General features: G+C 35.6%; 1 protein-coding gene across 10 annotated transcripts in view; it reads left to right on the top strand.

Annotated features, from left to right (window-relative positions):
• The window catches only part of PNPLA8 (patatin like phospholipase domain containing 8), a 53,876-nt gene that overhangs the window by 22,640 nt on the left and 15,923 nt on the right, over positions 1-15,313 (top strand). For 9 of the 10 annotated variants that reach the window (XM_004463594.5, XM_012527216.4, XM_071215228.1 and 6 more), the window contains 2 exons: positions 3,304-3,361; positions 6,147-6,341. In XM_004463594.5, coding sequence (XP_004463651.2) covers positions 3,304-3,361; positions 6,147-6,341 — 253 coding nt within the window. The remainder of the gene's footprint in view (positions 1-3,303; positions 3,362-6,146; positions 6,342-15,313) is intronic. The other variant, XM_071215226.1, reaches the window with a different exon arrangement.

The raw sequence follows: 15,313 nt of genomic DNA, 5'->3' as shown, positions 1-15,313 counted from the left end.
GTCTCTCTTCCCATGGCTCATTTCTTTCTGGGCTTGGCTGCTCTATTCTCTTCACAACATCAGCTCTAAACTGTCAGGCAGATAGCTCAACTCAACCAAGTTCTCTCCTCTGCCTTGTTTTTTTCTGTGTATCTGCTTAAGTGTGTTCCCGATTGAGTGTCCATTTATATAGCCCACCAAGGGGGTAGACACTCAACCCTGCACTCCCTAATGGTGTGGTTGAATCAAAGTTCTAATCTTAACATAATTTAATCAGATGCCATGGCTGAATCTAATACAATCAATAACTAAACTTACAAATTAATAAGCTTATCACATCCAGAGGAACAGACCAGTTTACAAACATAATCTGTATTTCTTTTTGGAATTCATAAATAGTATCAAACTGCTGCATAGGGTCTTGACACATATAGCTGAATTATTCTTCAAAACAGTTGTCCCAACTTACTCAACACCCACCATCAATTTATACTTCTATTTCATGAAATACTCATGAATGCCAAATATTTTAATTTTTTTAAATTGTGAGTTTGAGAGATTTTTTGAAATTTGTGTTTCAGTTTACATCACTTGGTTGGTGAAATTGGACATTTTTCATGTGCATTGATTTTATTTCTTTTGTGAGTCTTGAGGGCATAATCTTTGCTCATTTTTCTTTTGGAATATAACTATATGTGTTTTTAAAATAGGGAAATTTAAATTCTTCATTTTGTCGTATCTTTTCCTCTAATACTTTTTAACTTGAGTTTCATGTTTAGGAAATCATTTCCACCCTGAAATCAGGTTAATATTTATCTATATTAATTTCTAGTTCCAAGGTTTTATGAAGTTTATATTTAATTCTTAAGTATCTGGGATTTATTTTGACATAATATGTTAGGGGGTATGTGTTTATTTTTTCCTCAGATAATTAATTCAAAGTTCCCAGCACCATTTACCAAATACTTTCCCCGCTTTTTAACTGATTTGAGAAGCCACATTTATCTTATTTTAAAGTCTTATCTACTTTAGGGTCTTTTTCCAAATTTTTGTTTTTCTTTCTTGATTTGTTTATTTTTGTATAAATTTGTGAGTTCAGTTACTGAGTTTTTACTTATGTTTTTATATTGCTATATAGCAAGTCTTTTCTCCTAGCTCTTCTATTTCAAATTCTGATAGCTATCTTTATTTACTCATCAAAGTAAATCATAGGTTACTTTTGTCGTGCAAAAAGAAATTCCACTGATACTTTGTTCAAAATTACCTAAAATGCCCCAGGTATTTCATGGAATATTGACATTTTTACAGTTGTGAAATCTTCCCATCCATTAACATATGGTTCAGGTCTTTTTTGTGTCCGTTGGAAAACTAATTATCAATTCTCAGGAAATCATGTAATCAGTATTATTAAGATTTTTTAAAGAAGGTTTGAAATTTACTATAAACCAGCCTCTTTGTTATGCCATGGTTTTTTCCTTTTTTTTTACTCAGTAGCATTTGTGTATTTGTATATTACTCTTTCGTTTTTGCCTTTTCAGAAGTTTCTTTAATTTCAGTGACAACATTGATAAACTTTATAAGTGTGGTTAGTTCTTTCTTTCCCAACTTTTTCATTCAGTCTTTGCTGCCAAAGACGGCTTAAAACAACGATTTTTTTTTTTTCATGATTCTGTGGTTTGACGGGTGTTTTTTCTGTTCTTGCCTGAGCTCATTCATTGACTTCTGTCAGCTTTCAGCTCAGCTGGGATGGCTGGAACAGCTGGGTCTCTTTCCACATGGTTATTCTCATACTTCTGGGCTTTGTTTCTTCAGAGTTCCAAGAAGGAAGCCCTAGTACACAGGCACTTACCGTTTGATGGTATGTTTACTCTTGTCCCATTGACCAAAGCCACTCATTTGTCAAACCTAGGATCTCTTTGGGAAGGGACTATATACCAGGACATGGATACTAGGAAGCAGGATTCATTGGGGGCCTTTATTGTTACAATCTATCACACCTATACTTTAGCCTTTTTTGTTATCAGATTTTTTTCCTCATTGCTTATTGAAGGTACTTTTTTTTCCCCCTGTGATAATGATTTTGTGTTATTTTCAGAGCATTATTTTTAATTATTACATCAATAAATCTTGGAATGTTGAGGATTTTTTCATACTTTGACCTCTTCCTGAAATAAGCAATTATTGTTCCTAAATTTCTCTCCAAAGTTATTTATATTCATAACTTAATTCCCTAAAGCATTTTAGTTTTTTTGATACGATGAAAGTTTAAACAGAAAATAAAGGAGAACTTGCCTTGAAGTGTGAAAACAGCATTCTCCCAGGATCTTTGTCCCAATTTTACAGCAGAGCTCTATGAAACAATAAAGTGAAAGACCCTTAGAAGAATAAAATTGTATTGATCTGAAGAAATCTTATAGATCAGGTTGGGAAGATAAGGATCTTGTCCATTTTAGAAATCATTTTATATTGATACTTACAAAAAGCTTTAAAAGAATAGAACAGTAATTTGTAAATATTATCTTTGTGTGGAATTCACTAGCATTCTAGTTGACAAGCAGAATATTGTTTGAAAATTGTCAATAACAAAATGATTTTTCTTGTTGAGGCAAATTAGTAAAACTATGGTATTTATTTTCAATCCAGAGGGAAAATACATAATTTTTAAGTCTATTTAAAGTTTGCATTGAAATAAAATTCTGTGTTGAAATAGAATTATGAAAATTGCTGCCCATGAACAATTTCTTTAATGTTGTAATAATTCAAATGTAAACTCAGATGCTTTAAAAAACAGTTTTTCAGTGACATTGGCTTTGTATTTCCTAATAAAATAAGGTTAAAGTCTAAATATCCTGACCTGATTTTTAAGTTACTCTGTAATTAGTCCACCCATATTTCTTCAGTCTTTTCTCAACACAGCTTCTTTGTCCTGTCAACAGGGCCCTGTAAACAACAGATTTATTCTCCCCTCTGTGCCTTCACCTGTGTATTTCCTGGCTTTGAAAGTGTTGCCTTGCCCTCCTTTGGTGTCCTTCTCAAACTTCATTACCATGCATTCTTCCCAGTTTACTACATCTTTCATTGGTTACCCCACCTCAGAATTACAGATTCTTGCAGTTTGAATCAGAAATTAATAAATATATATTGTTCATGTACATTATCTAGATTTTATGTCTCCCAAGGGGAAGATTCTTATAGTACTTCTTTTTTGACCCTCATAGCACTTTCACAAAGCCATGGGCAAACAGTAATTGCATAGAGTATGTTCCCTTATTGTTATGAAATAAAATCATTTTTATATAATTTATTTTTTCTCCTTTAATAAAGGGATAAAATGGGATCTTCACTAATGATTGAAACAGCAAGAAACCCCACATGTCCTAAGGTAAGTTTAGAGTGTTTTAAACATAACACACTTAGTTAGAAGGTCAGGTGAAAACACTTATTCTGAAAAGCCCATAAAGTAAAGAAATTCTTGGGAACCTCTTTTAATAGATTATGTAAGTTCTTCATATAATGAGTCATTCTGTAAAAATATAGAATGGGATCATTTGCCATTTTATTTATCTAATAAAAATATAACAAGTTTAAGAACATGAAAGATGAATTAACGATAAGGAAGAATTATTTTATCATAAGGGTTAATCAAATCTAGTGATTTAAGGAAAATTGTGGAATTTCCTCTCCTAGATTTTTTAAGAGAAATTTTATATGCCTCTTAGGTATATATTATATTAATGTACAAATAGAATCTCGTTTGTAAAATTCTTAATGACTCTGAGAATTGCTTGGAAAAATAAGGTAGGAGCAAGAGCCCTGGACTGGAGTTGTGAATGCCAAATTTTATTCCAGTGCCTCAGTTGCATTTTCTTTAGTGCAAGAAAGAATTTGGGCCCCAAGGAGACATGAGATTCCTCAATGGCCACTTCTGGGGATGGAAAACTAAGATGCAGAAGCAAACAGATTTGTCTTTAGACTCCCCACCCTTAATTTTTATGTTTTATTTATTATTTTACTCACTTTCATGCCAATTCCTTTTTTTTTTTTTTTTACTTTTTATTTTAAAGTAATTTCAGGCTTACAGAAGGGTTGTAAAGACAGTACAGTGTGGTTTCCTATGTACCTTCACTCAGCTTTCTCTAATGTTAACAATTTATATAACCATGGTATATTTATCAAAATTAAGAAATTAACACTGGTATAATACTATCAGTTAAACTGTATACTTCATTAGGATTTTCTCAGTTTTTTCACTAGTGTCATTTTTCTAGTCTAGGATCCAATCCAAGATTACTACATATATTTAATCACTGTGTCTCCTTGGTCTTCCCAGTCTAGAAGAGTTTCTCAGTCCCCCCCCCCCTCCTTTTTTTTTAAATCTTGGTACTCTTGAAGAATAGCAGTCAGGTATTTTGTGGAACATCCCTCAATTTGGGTTTGTTTGATGTTTTCGCATGTTTAGACTGAGGTTGTTGATTTGGGGAAGGAATACCAACAAAGCAGATCTACCTTTCTTATTCTCATATTGATACCAGGGCACATGATATCCATACAACTCTGTACTGCTAATTTTAACCTTCATCACTGGTACAGGTGGTACTTGCTGGGACTCCCTACTTTAAAGATGCTATTTTTCCTTCTCCCATTCTTCATTAGAAGTGAATTATTAAGTCTAGTCTACTCTCAAGGGGACAAGAATTAAGCTTTACCTCCTAGAGAGAGGGGTGTCAAAGATTTGTGGCTATGTATTAAAACCCCCACAGTGGGGTATATGGGAACCTCCTACATTTTTTAATGTAACATTTTCTGTGATCTGCGTATCTTTAAAAAAAAAAAAAACCCACAGTAATTATTATATTTTAGGAAGTATACTTTGAAGCTATGCAGATAATGTTTCTCATTAATGTTTTGCCCTCTAATTTTTTAAAATTCAGATTTCTTTATTTACCCAGTGTCCTTTTATATTTTTAGTTTTTCTTTTTTATTGAAGAGGTTTTGAGTTTACAGAATAGTCGTGCGTAAAATACAGGATTTGCTTACAATTCCCTACCATCAACACCTTCACTGATGTGGAACATTTGTTACTATTGATGATAGCACTTTTTAAAATAATTGTACTATTTTTTTAATAGTAGTTACCTTTGTTACAATTGATGATTACTAAAATAGTTGTATCTATTCATTGTATTAGGTATATGTTGTCCCCATATATTACTGTATTATTATCACCTTGTATTAGTATCAGATTGTCAACTTTGAAGAAAAGTTAAGAGTGGCTCTAGAGAAACTTTAGCCACCTCAAAAAGTAAAAAAAGGACACCTCATTGTAAATGGCACAGGCACCTGTATAATTCTTAATCCGCCCTGTCTATATAGACAAAATCTTAAAATCCAGGGATTTTAATATATGGTGAACTCTTATCCATAATGGTCTAGAGAAACATTTGGATTTCTCACAAGAATTTGAGCTAAGACCTCTGATTTACAAAAGAACAAAACATACAGGCCCCTAGCAAGACTTAGCACAGGATACTAACAGTTTTTTACCTCATCAGCCTCTTTAGTTTATATTGGAAATTGTTAACAAATACAGCACATTTTACCTAAATTCTACTGATAAAATCTGAGATCCAGAGTAGTGGACATTATAGTTTTTTAATAAAAATTACCCAGCTGCTTAGTTTAATAACTATGATCAGAAAGTCCTGATGATTTGTGTAGTGTTAGAGTATCAGCTTTACTAGTCGTCATACTTTGAAAAGGTATAGCAAAAAAGACTTAATTTGTAAATGCAATGCAAATAATGTCCTTGTCTATGTAGTTTTTATTTATGGCTATTGCTGCTATATCTCTTTTCACATGAAGATCTGAAAATATATGCCTACTTGAATGTCTTTTTAAATAGTCAAATAGTATGAGCAATATTTCTTTTAATATTGTTTTCTTACAGAATATTTATCAGAATTGTCTCAGTCTTTATATTTGTTTCTTCACAAATAAACACCTTTTTTGATCTGGTTTGCTTTGCTCTACATTTTATTCATGTCATACATTTATATTGTTGGATGGAGTTGTGTATCGTTTATCTTCACTACTAAATAGTATTTAATTTTTATAGATCTCAAATATTGCTGCTAGTAATGGATACTGTTCACTTTGTAATTTATTAGGTAGCTGCAGTAAGTACCTTAGTGAACAGAGGGATAATGCCAAAAGCATTTGTGTTCAGAAACTATGGTCATTTTCCTGGAATCAACTCTCACTATTTGGGAGGCTGTCAGTATAAAATGTGGCAAGCCATTAGAGCCTCATCTGCTGCTCCAGGCTACTTTGCAGAGTATGCATTGGGAAATGATCTTCATCAAGTAAGTTGACTGTGTGGCTTTTTCTCATCTAAGAAAAAACACTTATTATTAAATGTCAGCCAAGGAGACCTGAGATTTTCCTCTTCATGTCTTCACTTGACAAAGATGTGTAGTCCAATATATTTTTGTTGTTCTGTTTTCCTTAAATAAACAAACCTTTTGGCTTGAGAACATATTTTAGGAAGTATATATATATTTTGTATTTTGAATTGTGTGATTCTTAGCCAATTATGATAATGTTATTGATGGAAAAATGAGGTAGTGTGTGTGATTGATTGGCTTTCCAAATGTGATAAAAATTAAAATGACACATAGTCCCTGAAAATACAGAACCCAGTCTAACAGCTTTGGTGGGTAGATTTTTAAGTAAAGGATGTAATAAGATAATATTAATAGTAGATACTTACTAAGTTAGCCATGTGTGAGACACTTAGTCCTTTACATGCATTGTCTCAATCATCACTACTTATGAGGTAGGTAGGATTATTTCTGTTTTGCAAATGAGAAATTAGAGTCTTAGGAAAGGTTAAGTAACTGGACTAGGGTCACAACTGTTGAGTGACAATTAGAATGCTATCTGTAATTATATTGTTTAAATTTATGGTTAAATGATCTGTAAAATTTATTATTTCTGGTAATTCTTATTCTTTCTGTTGGGTAGAGTTATTTGCTTATCTTAATTTTTTTTTCTCTGTTGGGTTTTTCCCACTATTTATGGAAATCTTCACTCTTACCTTATGCTAGATGATAAACATAAAGTCAATAAAACTTTTGAGCTGACACTTCCAAAATACATTTTTATCTATGTGCTTAATTTTTTATACGGTATCCTACTTAAAACCGGTTTCATTTGATGGAATTGGTAACTAACTTTATGTTCTAACCACTATAGTATGTGCATTCCTTTATTTTTTATTCAGATATATGTTGAGGAAAAAAATAATATTGTTGACCTGGATTTTTAAGATGCCATTCAAAAGTTCATACACAGGTCTTTTATATAAACTATCAACTATATAAGCTTTAAAAGCTACTAATGAATAATTTAAACTTACATATGTTAGTATTAATCAATTTTATTTTTTCCTGTACTTTGATACAGTATCTTAGATATATTTTTAAAATTGTGATCAGCTATCCCATTTTCTTTTTATCTTTCTAAAAGCAATGCCATAATTAATCTTTGTAGTTAAGAGATTAAGTTAGGATTCCTTTTGCCTTTGGAATTCATTCAAATCATTTCTTACTTTGTTGAGTCATTCATTGTTGAATTTTGTAAAATACTTCTCCTTTTTGCCTTTTTATTTTTGTTCCACCCCCTCAGGACAGAGAGTGCTGGCTGTAGAGTCTCTTTCTGACATTGATTTTAGAACTTACTGGTCAAAATAAAATTTTTATTTTATATATAGCTTGCTGTTTTTAACAGTTCTTTCCTTGTACACTTGTAGTATTGTCAGCATGTCATTAATGGAGAAATAACTTAGTGTATACAAAATAAATTTAAAACATGTAACTTTATAAGTTAACATGTAGTTATACTAACCTATTAGTGAAGATCTTAAACAAGGCCACATATTCTCAGATTCAAAAGAAGTTACCTCATTCATTCCCCTCCCACCAGATGGCTCCCTCGTCTGTTTGCTCATTGTTTTTGCTTTTTGCCTGTTCATTGTAGGTTTTTTTTGGCTCGTCGTTTTTTGTTCATTGTCTGCCCATTACCTGTTTTTTTACTTTAGGAGGCACTGGGAACGGAACCCAGGACCTCCAGTGTGGGAGGCAGGCACTCAATTGCTTGAGCCACATCTGCTCCCTGCTTGTTTTGTTTTGTTTTACTTTTGCTCATTGTCTGCTCATTGTTTGCTTATTGTCTTTTTGCTCATCTGATTTTTTTTTTTTCTCTTCTGCTTGCTGTTTTTGCTCTGTTTGCTTGTTTTCTGCTCATTGTTTGTTTGTCTTCTTTAGCAAGCACTGGGAACCAAACCCAAGATCTCCCGTGTGGGAGGTGAGTGCTCAACTGCTTGAGCCACATCCACTCCCCTCATTATTAGTTCTAAAATTTATTAATTCAGTCCTGTACAATACTTATAATAAACCAAAGTAATTCAGTGGTCTGTTCCCATTCCAGATAGTGATATTTTTTTCATGCTTAGCCATTTTTATATTGATGATCATGATCTTTCAAATTAAGTTTGAGCCACAGATTAAAATGACTCCTTATATGAATTTTATGTAAAGCATATAACCACATGCACAAAGAATATACTTTCATGTAAGTATATGACTTGACTCAAGAAAAACTACCACATTCACTTTAATAAGAATATTCTAATGGAATCTATTTATGTAAATATTTTCCTTTATTGTATATTCTCTCCTAATACTTGAGGAAGGGGTGAGTCTTTTTTCTCTCTCTCAGAAGTCTTGAAAAACAGAACAAACTGAAAGACTGATAAGAATAGTCTAAGATTTGAATGATCTTGATTACTTAAAGAAAGCACACATTCAAGCAATAACCCACTTCTTTCCAAGACTTCAGAAGTTAGTAAGAAGCCTTTAACTAAAATATGGTACTTACCTAATACAATTCTCTTATCCTAAGTTCTTTGAATAATTAAATTCAGTTATTTCTAGTCTCATTTAAAAATCCCTTCTGTTATGTCTGATATGCTTTAATATAAGTTATTTCATATCGTTTTTGGAATCAAGTATTATATAAATTATAGTTTAATATTCTGTTTGTGCAGTTGCTGAAAATAGTGTTGTAATTAAGAGGTATATGATGGATGGGGAGATTTCATTTGCTTTTGACTATAAAGAGAAGAATATTATTATTTACCTGTTTATAAGATGTTTTACATGTCCTAGAAAATTTTAAAGTAGGAGGAATTCTTTTTGAATACCTCCCAGAGTGTACTTTTCTTTCCCCTCTCCAAGTACCATCATATATATCTTTTTTTAATCAGGGAAGCCCTTTTTTTTTTTTTTTTAAGATTTATTTATTTATTTCTCTCCCCTTCCCCACCCCCACCCCGGTTGTCTGTTCTGTGTCTATTTGCTGTGTCTTGTTTCTTTGTCTGCTTCTCTTGTCAGCGGCGTGGGAATCTGTGTCTCTTTTTGTTGCGTCATCTTGTTGCGTCAGCTCTCCGTGTGTGTGGCGGCATTCCTGGGCAGGCTGCACTTTCTTTCGCGCTGGGTGGCTCTCTTTACGGGGCGCACTCCTTGCGCGTGGGGCTCCCCTACGCGGGGGACACCCCTGCGTGGCACGGGACTCCTTGCACACAACAGCACTGCGCATGGGCCAGCTGCACACGGGTCAAGGAGGCCCGGGGTTTGAGCCACGGACCTCCCATGTGGTAGACGGATGCACTAACCACTGGGCCAAGTCCGTTTCCCTATATTTTTCTTGAAGTAATACTTTTTACACAAAATTAGCCCTTTAATGTTATCTTTTTTTCCATCTCCATCCCCAAAATTAAAATATTCATTCCCTTCTGTGGCAGTTTGATATTACTTATGAATTCCAAAAAGAGAGATTATGTTTATATAAACCTGTCTACTCCCTGGGTGTGATACCCTTTGATTGTATTAGATTCAGCTGAGATGCCATTGATTAAATTATATTAATCAAGGGCTTTTACTCTAAATAAATACCCTTTATAAAAGCCAACAGATTTCTGGTACTTTGCATCAGCACCCCTTTTGGCTGACTAATACACTATATTTAGAGAAAGACTGAGAAATTATTTTTCACTAAAGACTTTAATGACTGGTTCTAATAAATTGTTCATATTAGGCTTTATTTACATTTTAAAAGATTATAATCAGAGCTCAGAGTATACTAACCTAAAAGGAATTATGAAATTTCACCTAAATATTCTAAGTAAGGAATGTTTTTAACAGAGTCTGCCCAGTACCTGCCAAATGTTGCCTCTGCCGGGCCACAGGTAATGATTTACATGTTACTAGACAAAAATGTAGCACGTACTTACTTAGTGCCAGGTGCTGTGCTAGCTGTGAAGGATATAAAGATTTTTATATAATAGCTAGCATATTGTTTGTATTTTCTGAACCCTACCCTCAAATAGCTCAGAGTTGTGTATAAGCAAACTATAGAAAGAGTTAAGTTAAGTAGTGGAAATATATACGAAGGTTAAGTATAGAAGATGTGATTTATTCTGTCAGGAATTGTCATTACAAAGAAGTTTTCATCTGACTTGATATATAAAGAATGAAGAGTTGGCTAGGCAGAAAAACAGGATGGGAGAAGGGAAAGTCTTTATAAGCATAGGAAACCACTTGTGCAGAAGTACATATGTGTAACACATCTTGCTATACTTAGGCAGCTGTGTTTGAGCAATTGTTATTTCTGGCGCACTAAGTTGCAGAAAGTTGCTAGAAATGATACTGGAGAAACATGGAGGATCTTATTGCCATGCCAGGTAGCTTGGACCATAATCCTTTAGAAAATGAGGAGCCACTATGATGGTTTGGAGCAATGTACCCCAGAAAAACATGATCCTAATCTTAATTGTGAGGGTGAACCATTATAAACAATACCTTTTTTTTTGAGGTACCAGGGGCCAGGGATTAAACCTAGGACCTTGTATGTAGGAAGCTGGCGCTCAACCACTGAGCCACATCGACTGTCAAGTTGTTCTTTTTGTCTGTTTTGCTTGTTGTTGTGTTTTGTTTTTAGGAGGCATCAGGGTCTGAACCTGGGACCTCCCATGTGGGAAGCAGGCACTCAACCATTTGAGCCACATCCACTGCCCTAAGCAGTACCTTTTGATGAGGTTACTTGAGTTAAGGTGTGGCCTAACTTAATCAGGGTGGGTCGTAATCCTGTTATTGATGGCTTTATAAGGAAGACCACACCAAGAAAAGCCAGAGGCAGCAGCCAGAAGTTGAAAGCAGAACCTGGAAGAGAAGGGAGAAGCTAGGAGAGGCTACCATGTGCAATTGCCATGTGATAAAAAAGTTCAGGATCAAGGATCACTGGCATCCAGCCCCAGAACACCACAGTTGTCTGGGAGAAAGCATTGCCTTGGAGATGCCTTGATTTTGGACTTTCCTATTTTCAACACTGTGAGCCAATAAATTTCTGTTGCTTAAGCCAGTTCATTGCATGGTATTTGCTTTAACAGCCAGAAAACTAAAACAGTTTTGGTACTAGATATTGTGGTGCTGCTATTGCAAAAACCTAAAATGTGAAAACAGCTTTGGAATTGGTTGATGGGTAGAAGCTGGAAAAATTATGATGTGGTTGATAGAAAAAGCCTAGATTGTTGTGAAGAGACTGTTAGTAGAAATATGGACACTGAAGTTACTTCTGATGAGGCCTAGAAGGAAAATCATGAATGCAGTATTAGAAATTGGAAAAAAGGCTTTCCTTGTTATTAAAGTGGCAGAGAACTTTGTAAAATTGAGTTTTAATATTGGATGGAGGGAAGAGGATGTGGCTCAACTGATAGAGCATCCGCCTACCATATGGAAGGTCCAGGGTTCGATCCCCAGGGCCTCCTGACCTGTGTGGTAAGATGGCCCACGCGCAGTACTGCCGTGCGCAAGGAGTGCTGTGCCACATGGGGCGTCCCCACGTAGGGGTGCCCCACATGCAAGGAGTGTGCCCCACAAGGAGAGCTGCCCTGCGTGAATAAAAAAAGTGCAGCCCACCCAGGAGTGGCGCCACACACACAGAGAGCTGATGCAACAAGATGACGCAACAAAAAAAAGAGTTGCAGTTTCCCAGTGCTGCGGGATAATGAAAGCAGACGCAGAAGAACACACAGCGAATGGACACAGAAAGCAGACAACGGGGGGAAGGGGAAAGAAATAAATAAAATAAATCTTTAAAAATATATATATATATATATATTGGATGGAAAGCAGAACTTGAAAGTGATGAACTTAGATTTTAGCTGCATTTCACCTGCCCTTGTGCTTAGATTTCCAAGCTAACTAAGGAAGGTGCAGCCTGGCTTCTCCTCACAGCTTATAGTAAAATGAGATAGGAAAGGAATCAGCTGAGAACTGAACTCTTAAGCACAAAGAAACTGGGAATTGGTGGTTTGGAAAAGACTGAGCCTATCAAGATAGTGTGCTCTGAGACTAGGGCCAGAAGCAGCTCTGTCAGGGACCTTCCAGAACTTCTGGAAAGCAAGCTCCCAGAGAATAGGGCTCCATGTGAAGAAGGTTTATCTGACCATGGATCCAGTTATCCATTTCAGTGGAAGCCAGAATTGGAAATGCAGTTATCCAGAAAGAATTTATGGAAAGTTCTGTTGTCTGACGGTTTGGATTCCTGTAACTACATGCAAAACCAACAAGATTTCTGTGAAATTTTCTTGAGTGAAACCACTGCCAGTCTGAACTGAAAGGGACAGAGAAGGGATGAGTTGAAGGAAGAATGACTTAATGGGCAGAAATATGATGCTGAGGTCTGGACCAGAGATCTCCTCGAGCAGGACCACCAGTGTATATGGACAAGGCAGGTTCAGTCCTGCGTTTGAGGGGGCAGGCCATCTGCCCTGGTACTTGGAGGGGGTGGGCCTTGTGTGCCACTCATTGTTCAGGACGAGTGCTGCCACCCCATTGCTCAAAGAATCCTGGCCACCACCATAAAGTTTGGAGAAGGTAATGTTTGGAGAAGGTGGGTACTTCACCCCAGTTTTTGGGAGAGCGTGGCTACTACTCAAGTGATTGGAAAGGGTAGTGTTGCCATTCTGTCAGACCTGGAGGACAAAATACCAATCCACAGATGACTCTCAGACCTTGAAATCTAATGGAGAATTGTTTGGGACCTGTGATCCTTTTATTCCTTCCACTTTCTCCCTTCCGTAATGGGAGTGTTTATCCTATGCCTTCTCACCAGGGTATACTGGAATCAGATAACTTGTTTTCTAGGTTTCACAGGTTCACAGAACAAGGGGTAGTGTGCCCAGGACAGACCACACCTATACTGATTTGAATGAAGTTTTGTACTTAGCCTTGTTACTGAAATGACTTAAGGCTTCTGGGGTATTGTGATGGATTGAATGTATTCTGCATGTGGAAGGAACATGTCTTTTGGGGATCCAGAGGGTAGACTATGATGGCTGGAGCTATGTACCCTGGAAAAACATATTCTTAATCCATTCCTGTGGGTGTGAACTGTTGTGACTAGGACCTTTTGGTGAGCTTACTTGAGTTAAGGTGTGGCCCAACTGAATTCAGGATTGATTTTAAAAAATATATATATAATCAGTTTTATTAAAACATTCATAAACAATACAATCCATCTAAAGTGTGCAGTCAGTGGCACTTGGTATAATAACAGAATTGTGCATTCATCGCTTCAGTCAATATTAGAGCATTTTCATTACTCCGTAACATGAGCTAATAAATTCTTGTTGTTTAAGCCAACCCATTGCATGGTATTTGCTTTAGCAGCCAGGAAACTAAAACAGCCACTAAAGGATTTTTAGTGGAGATGCTGACTTTGATAGAGTTGAAAGGAAGGTGAGATTGTAGGCAGGGATACCAAGTGAGAAAAGAAAGGTCCTGAATTAAGCACGTCCTACTGGGGAGGAGGTGGTTAGCTATTTCAGAAGTAGACTCACCAGACTTGGTGATTAGATATAAAAGATGGTGGGCCAAATTGAGGATGACTGTCAAATATGTGACTTGTTGAATTGGGGGCCACTAATCAAGATAGGGAGCAGGGAATACAAAATAAAGAGTGGGTTTGAATTGGGAATGAGGAACAAATGAATTTTGGTTTGGTTTTTGGAATCTGTAGAATATATAGTTGATTGTTGAATACATTATAGTAAAGCAGTTCTCAACTAGGAACAATTTTGCCTCCCCTCCCCAGGAACATTTGGTAGTGTCTAGAGACATTTTTGCCTTTCACAAAGGGAGGTGGGGGAAGTGGATAGGGAGTGCTGCTGGCATTCAGTAGATAGAGACATGCAATGCTATTAAACATCCTACGGTGCACAGGATAGTCTCCTACAACAAAGAAGTGTCCAGCTTAAAATATCAATAGAAGCACTGTTAAATAACTCTGTTCTAGAGCTTTGAGGAAAATTTCTCACTAGAGACAAAAATGTAATTAAAATCATGGGATTGGATGAGATAATCACAGGTAAAACTGTAGAATGGGGAGACAAAGAGTAGGGAATGGCATAAGAAGAGGATTCAGTAAAGAAAACTGATTAAGGTAGGTTAGAAAGAAGAGCCAGCAGAGAATAATAATAGCAGGGAAACCAACTGAGGAAAAGAGGTATTTAGTACCAGATGCTCTGTAGAGGTCAATTAAAATGAAGCATCAGGTGCCCACTAATTTATTTTATTCATAAGGACATTTAATGGAGTGGTGGTGGTGGAAATTAGATTTCAAGGAATTGAAAAGTCCATGTGACATGGGACAGTGGAGACAACCCTTTCTAGGAATTTGACTAAGGTGAAATGGAGACTGAAGCAGCTGTAACAAACTCCTTATGGTGGGATTTAGTCCCACTCACAGCCTAGTTTTACCATATTCAGAGACTGTAAATTCTGTCATTTAACTGGAGAAAGGAAATTAGTTGTGTGAAATCCATCAAGTGGTATGTTTCAGAGGAAGTAATCTCTACTTTGCAGTAGATTTTAACATGAAATAGATTCTTTATCAAATGAAATGAGTAAGTAGGTTAACACCAAAGGGGCTGAAGTAACTTGTGAAGCAGATAAATAAAGTAATAATACAAAGTAAAGCAATTTAGTCAATAAAGTGAAATATGAAAGGTATGTAATGCTCCTACTAAAACACAGGAAAAGTTAATGACTTCTGATTTGTCAAAAAAGAGAGAAAAGTAATGTGTTGAATTTCCGAAGTTGCTCTTAGGAAATATTCGCACAGTAGTAGTACAAAGAATCACAGATAATTTAACTTTGAACATGCTCTGATATTTCTTACTGTTCTTGTCAGACTTTCTGACATTTAATTTTTT

This window comes from Dasypus novemcinctus, chromosome 5 (genome assembly GCF_030445035.2).
Source record: "Dasypus novemcinctus isolate mDasNov1 chromosome 5, mDasNov1.1.hap2, whole genome shotgun sequence".
NCBI classification, from domain to species: domain Eukaryota; kingdom Metazoa; phylum Chordata; class Mammalia; order Cingulata; family Dasypodidae; genus Dasypus; species Dasypus novemcinctus.
This window is presented reverse-complemented; position numbering and strand designations above follow the sequence as displayed.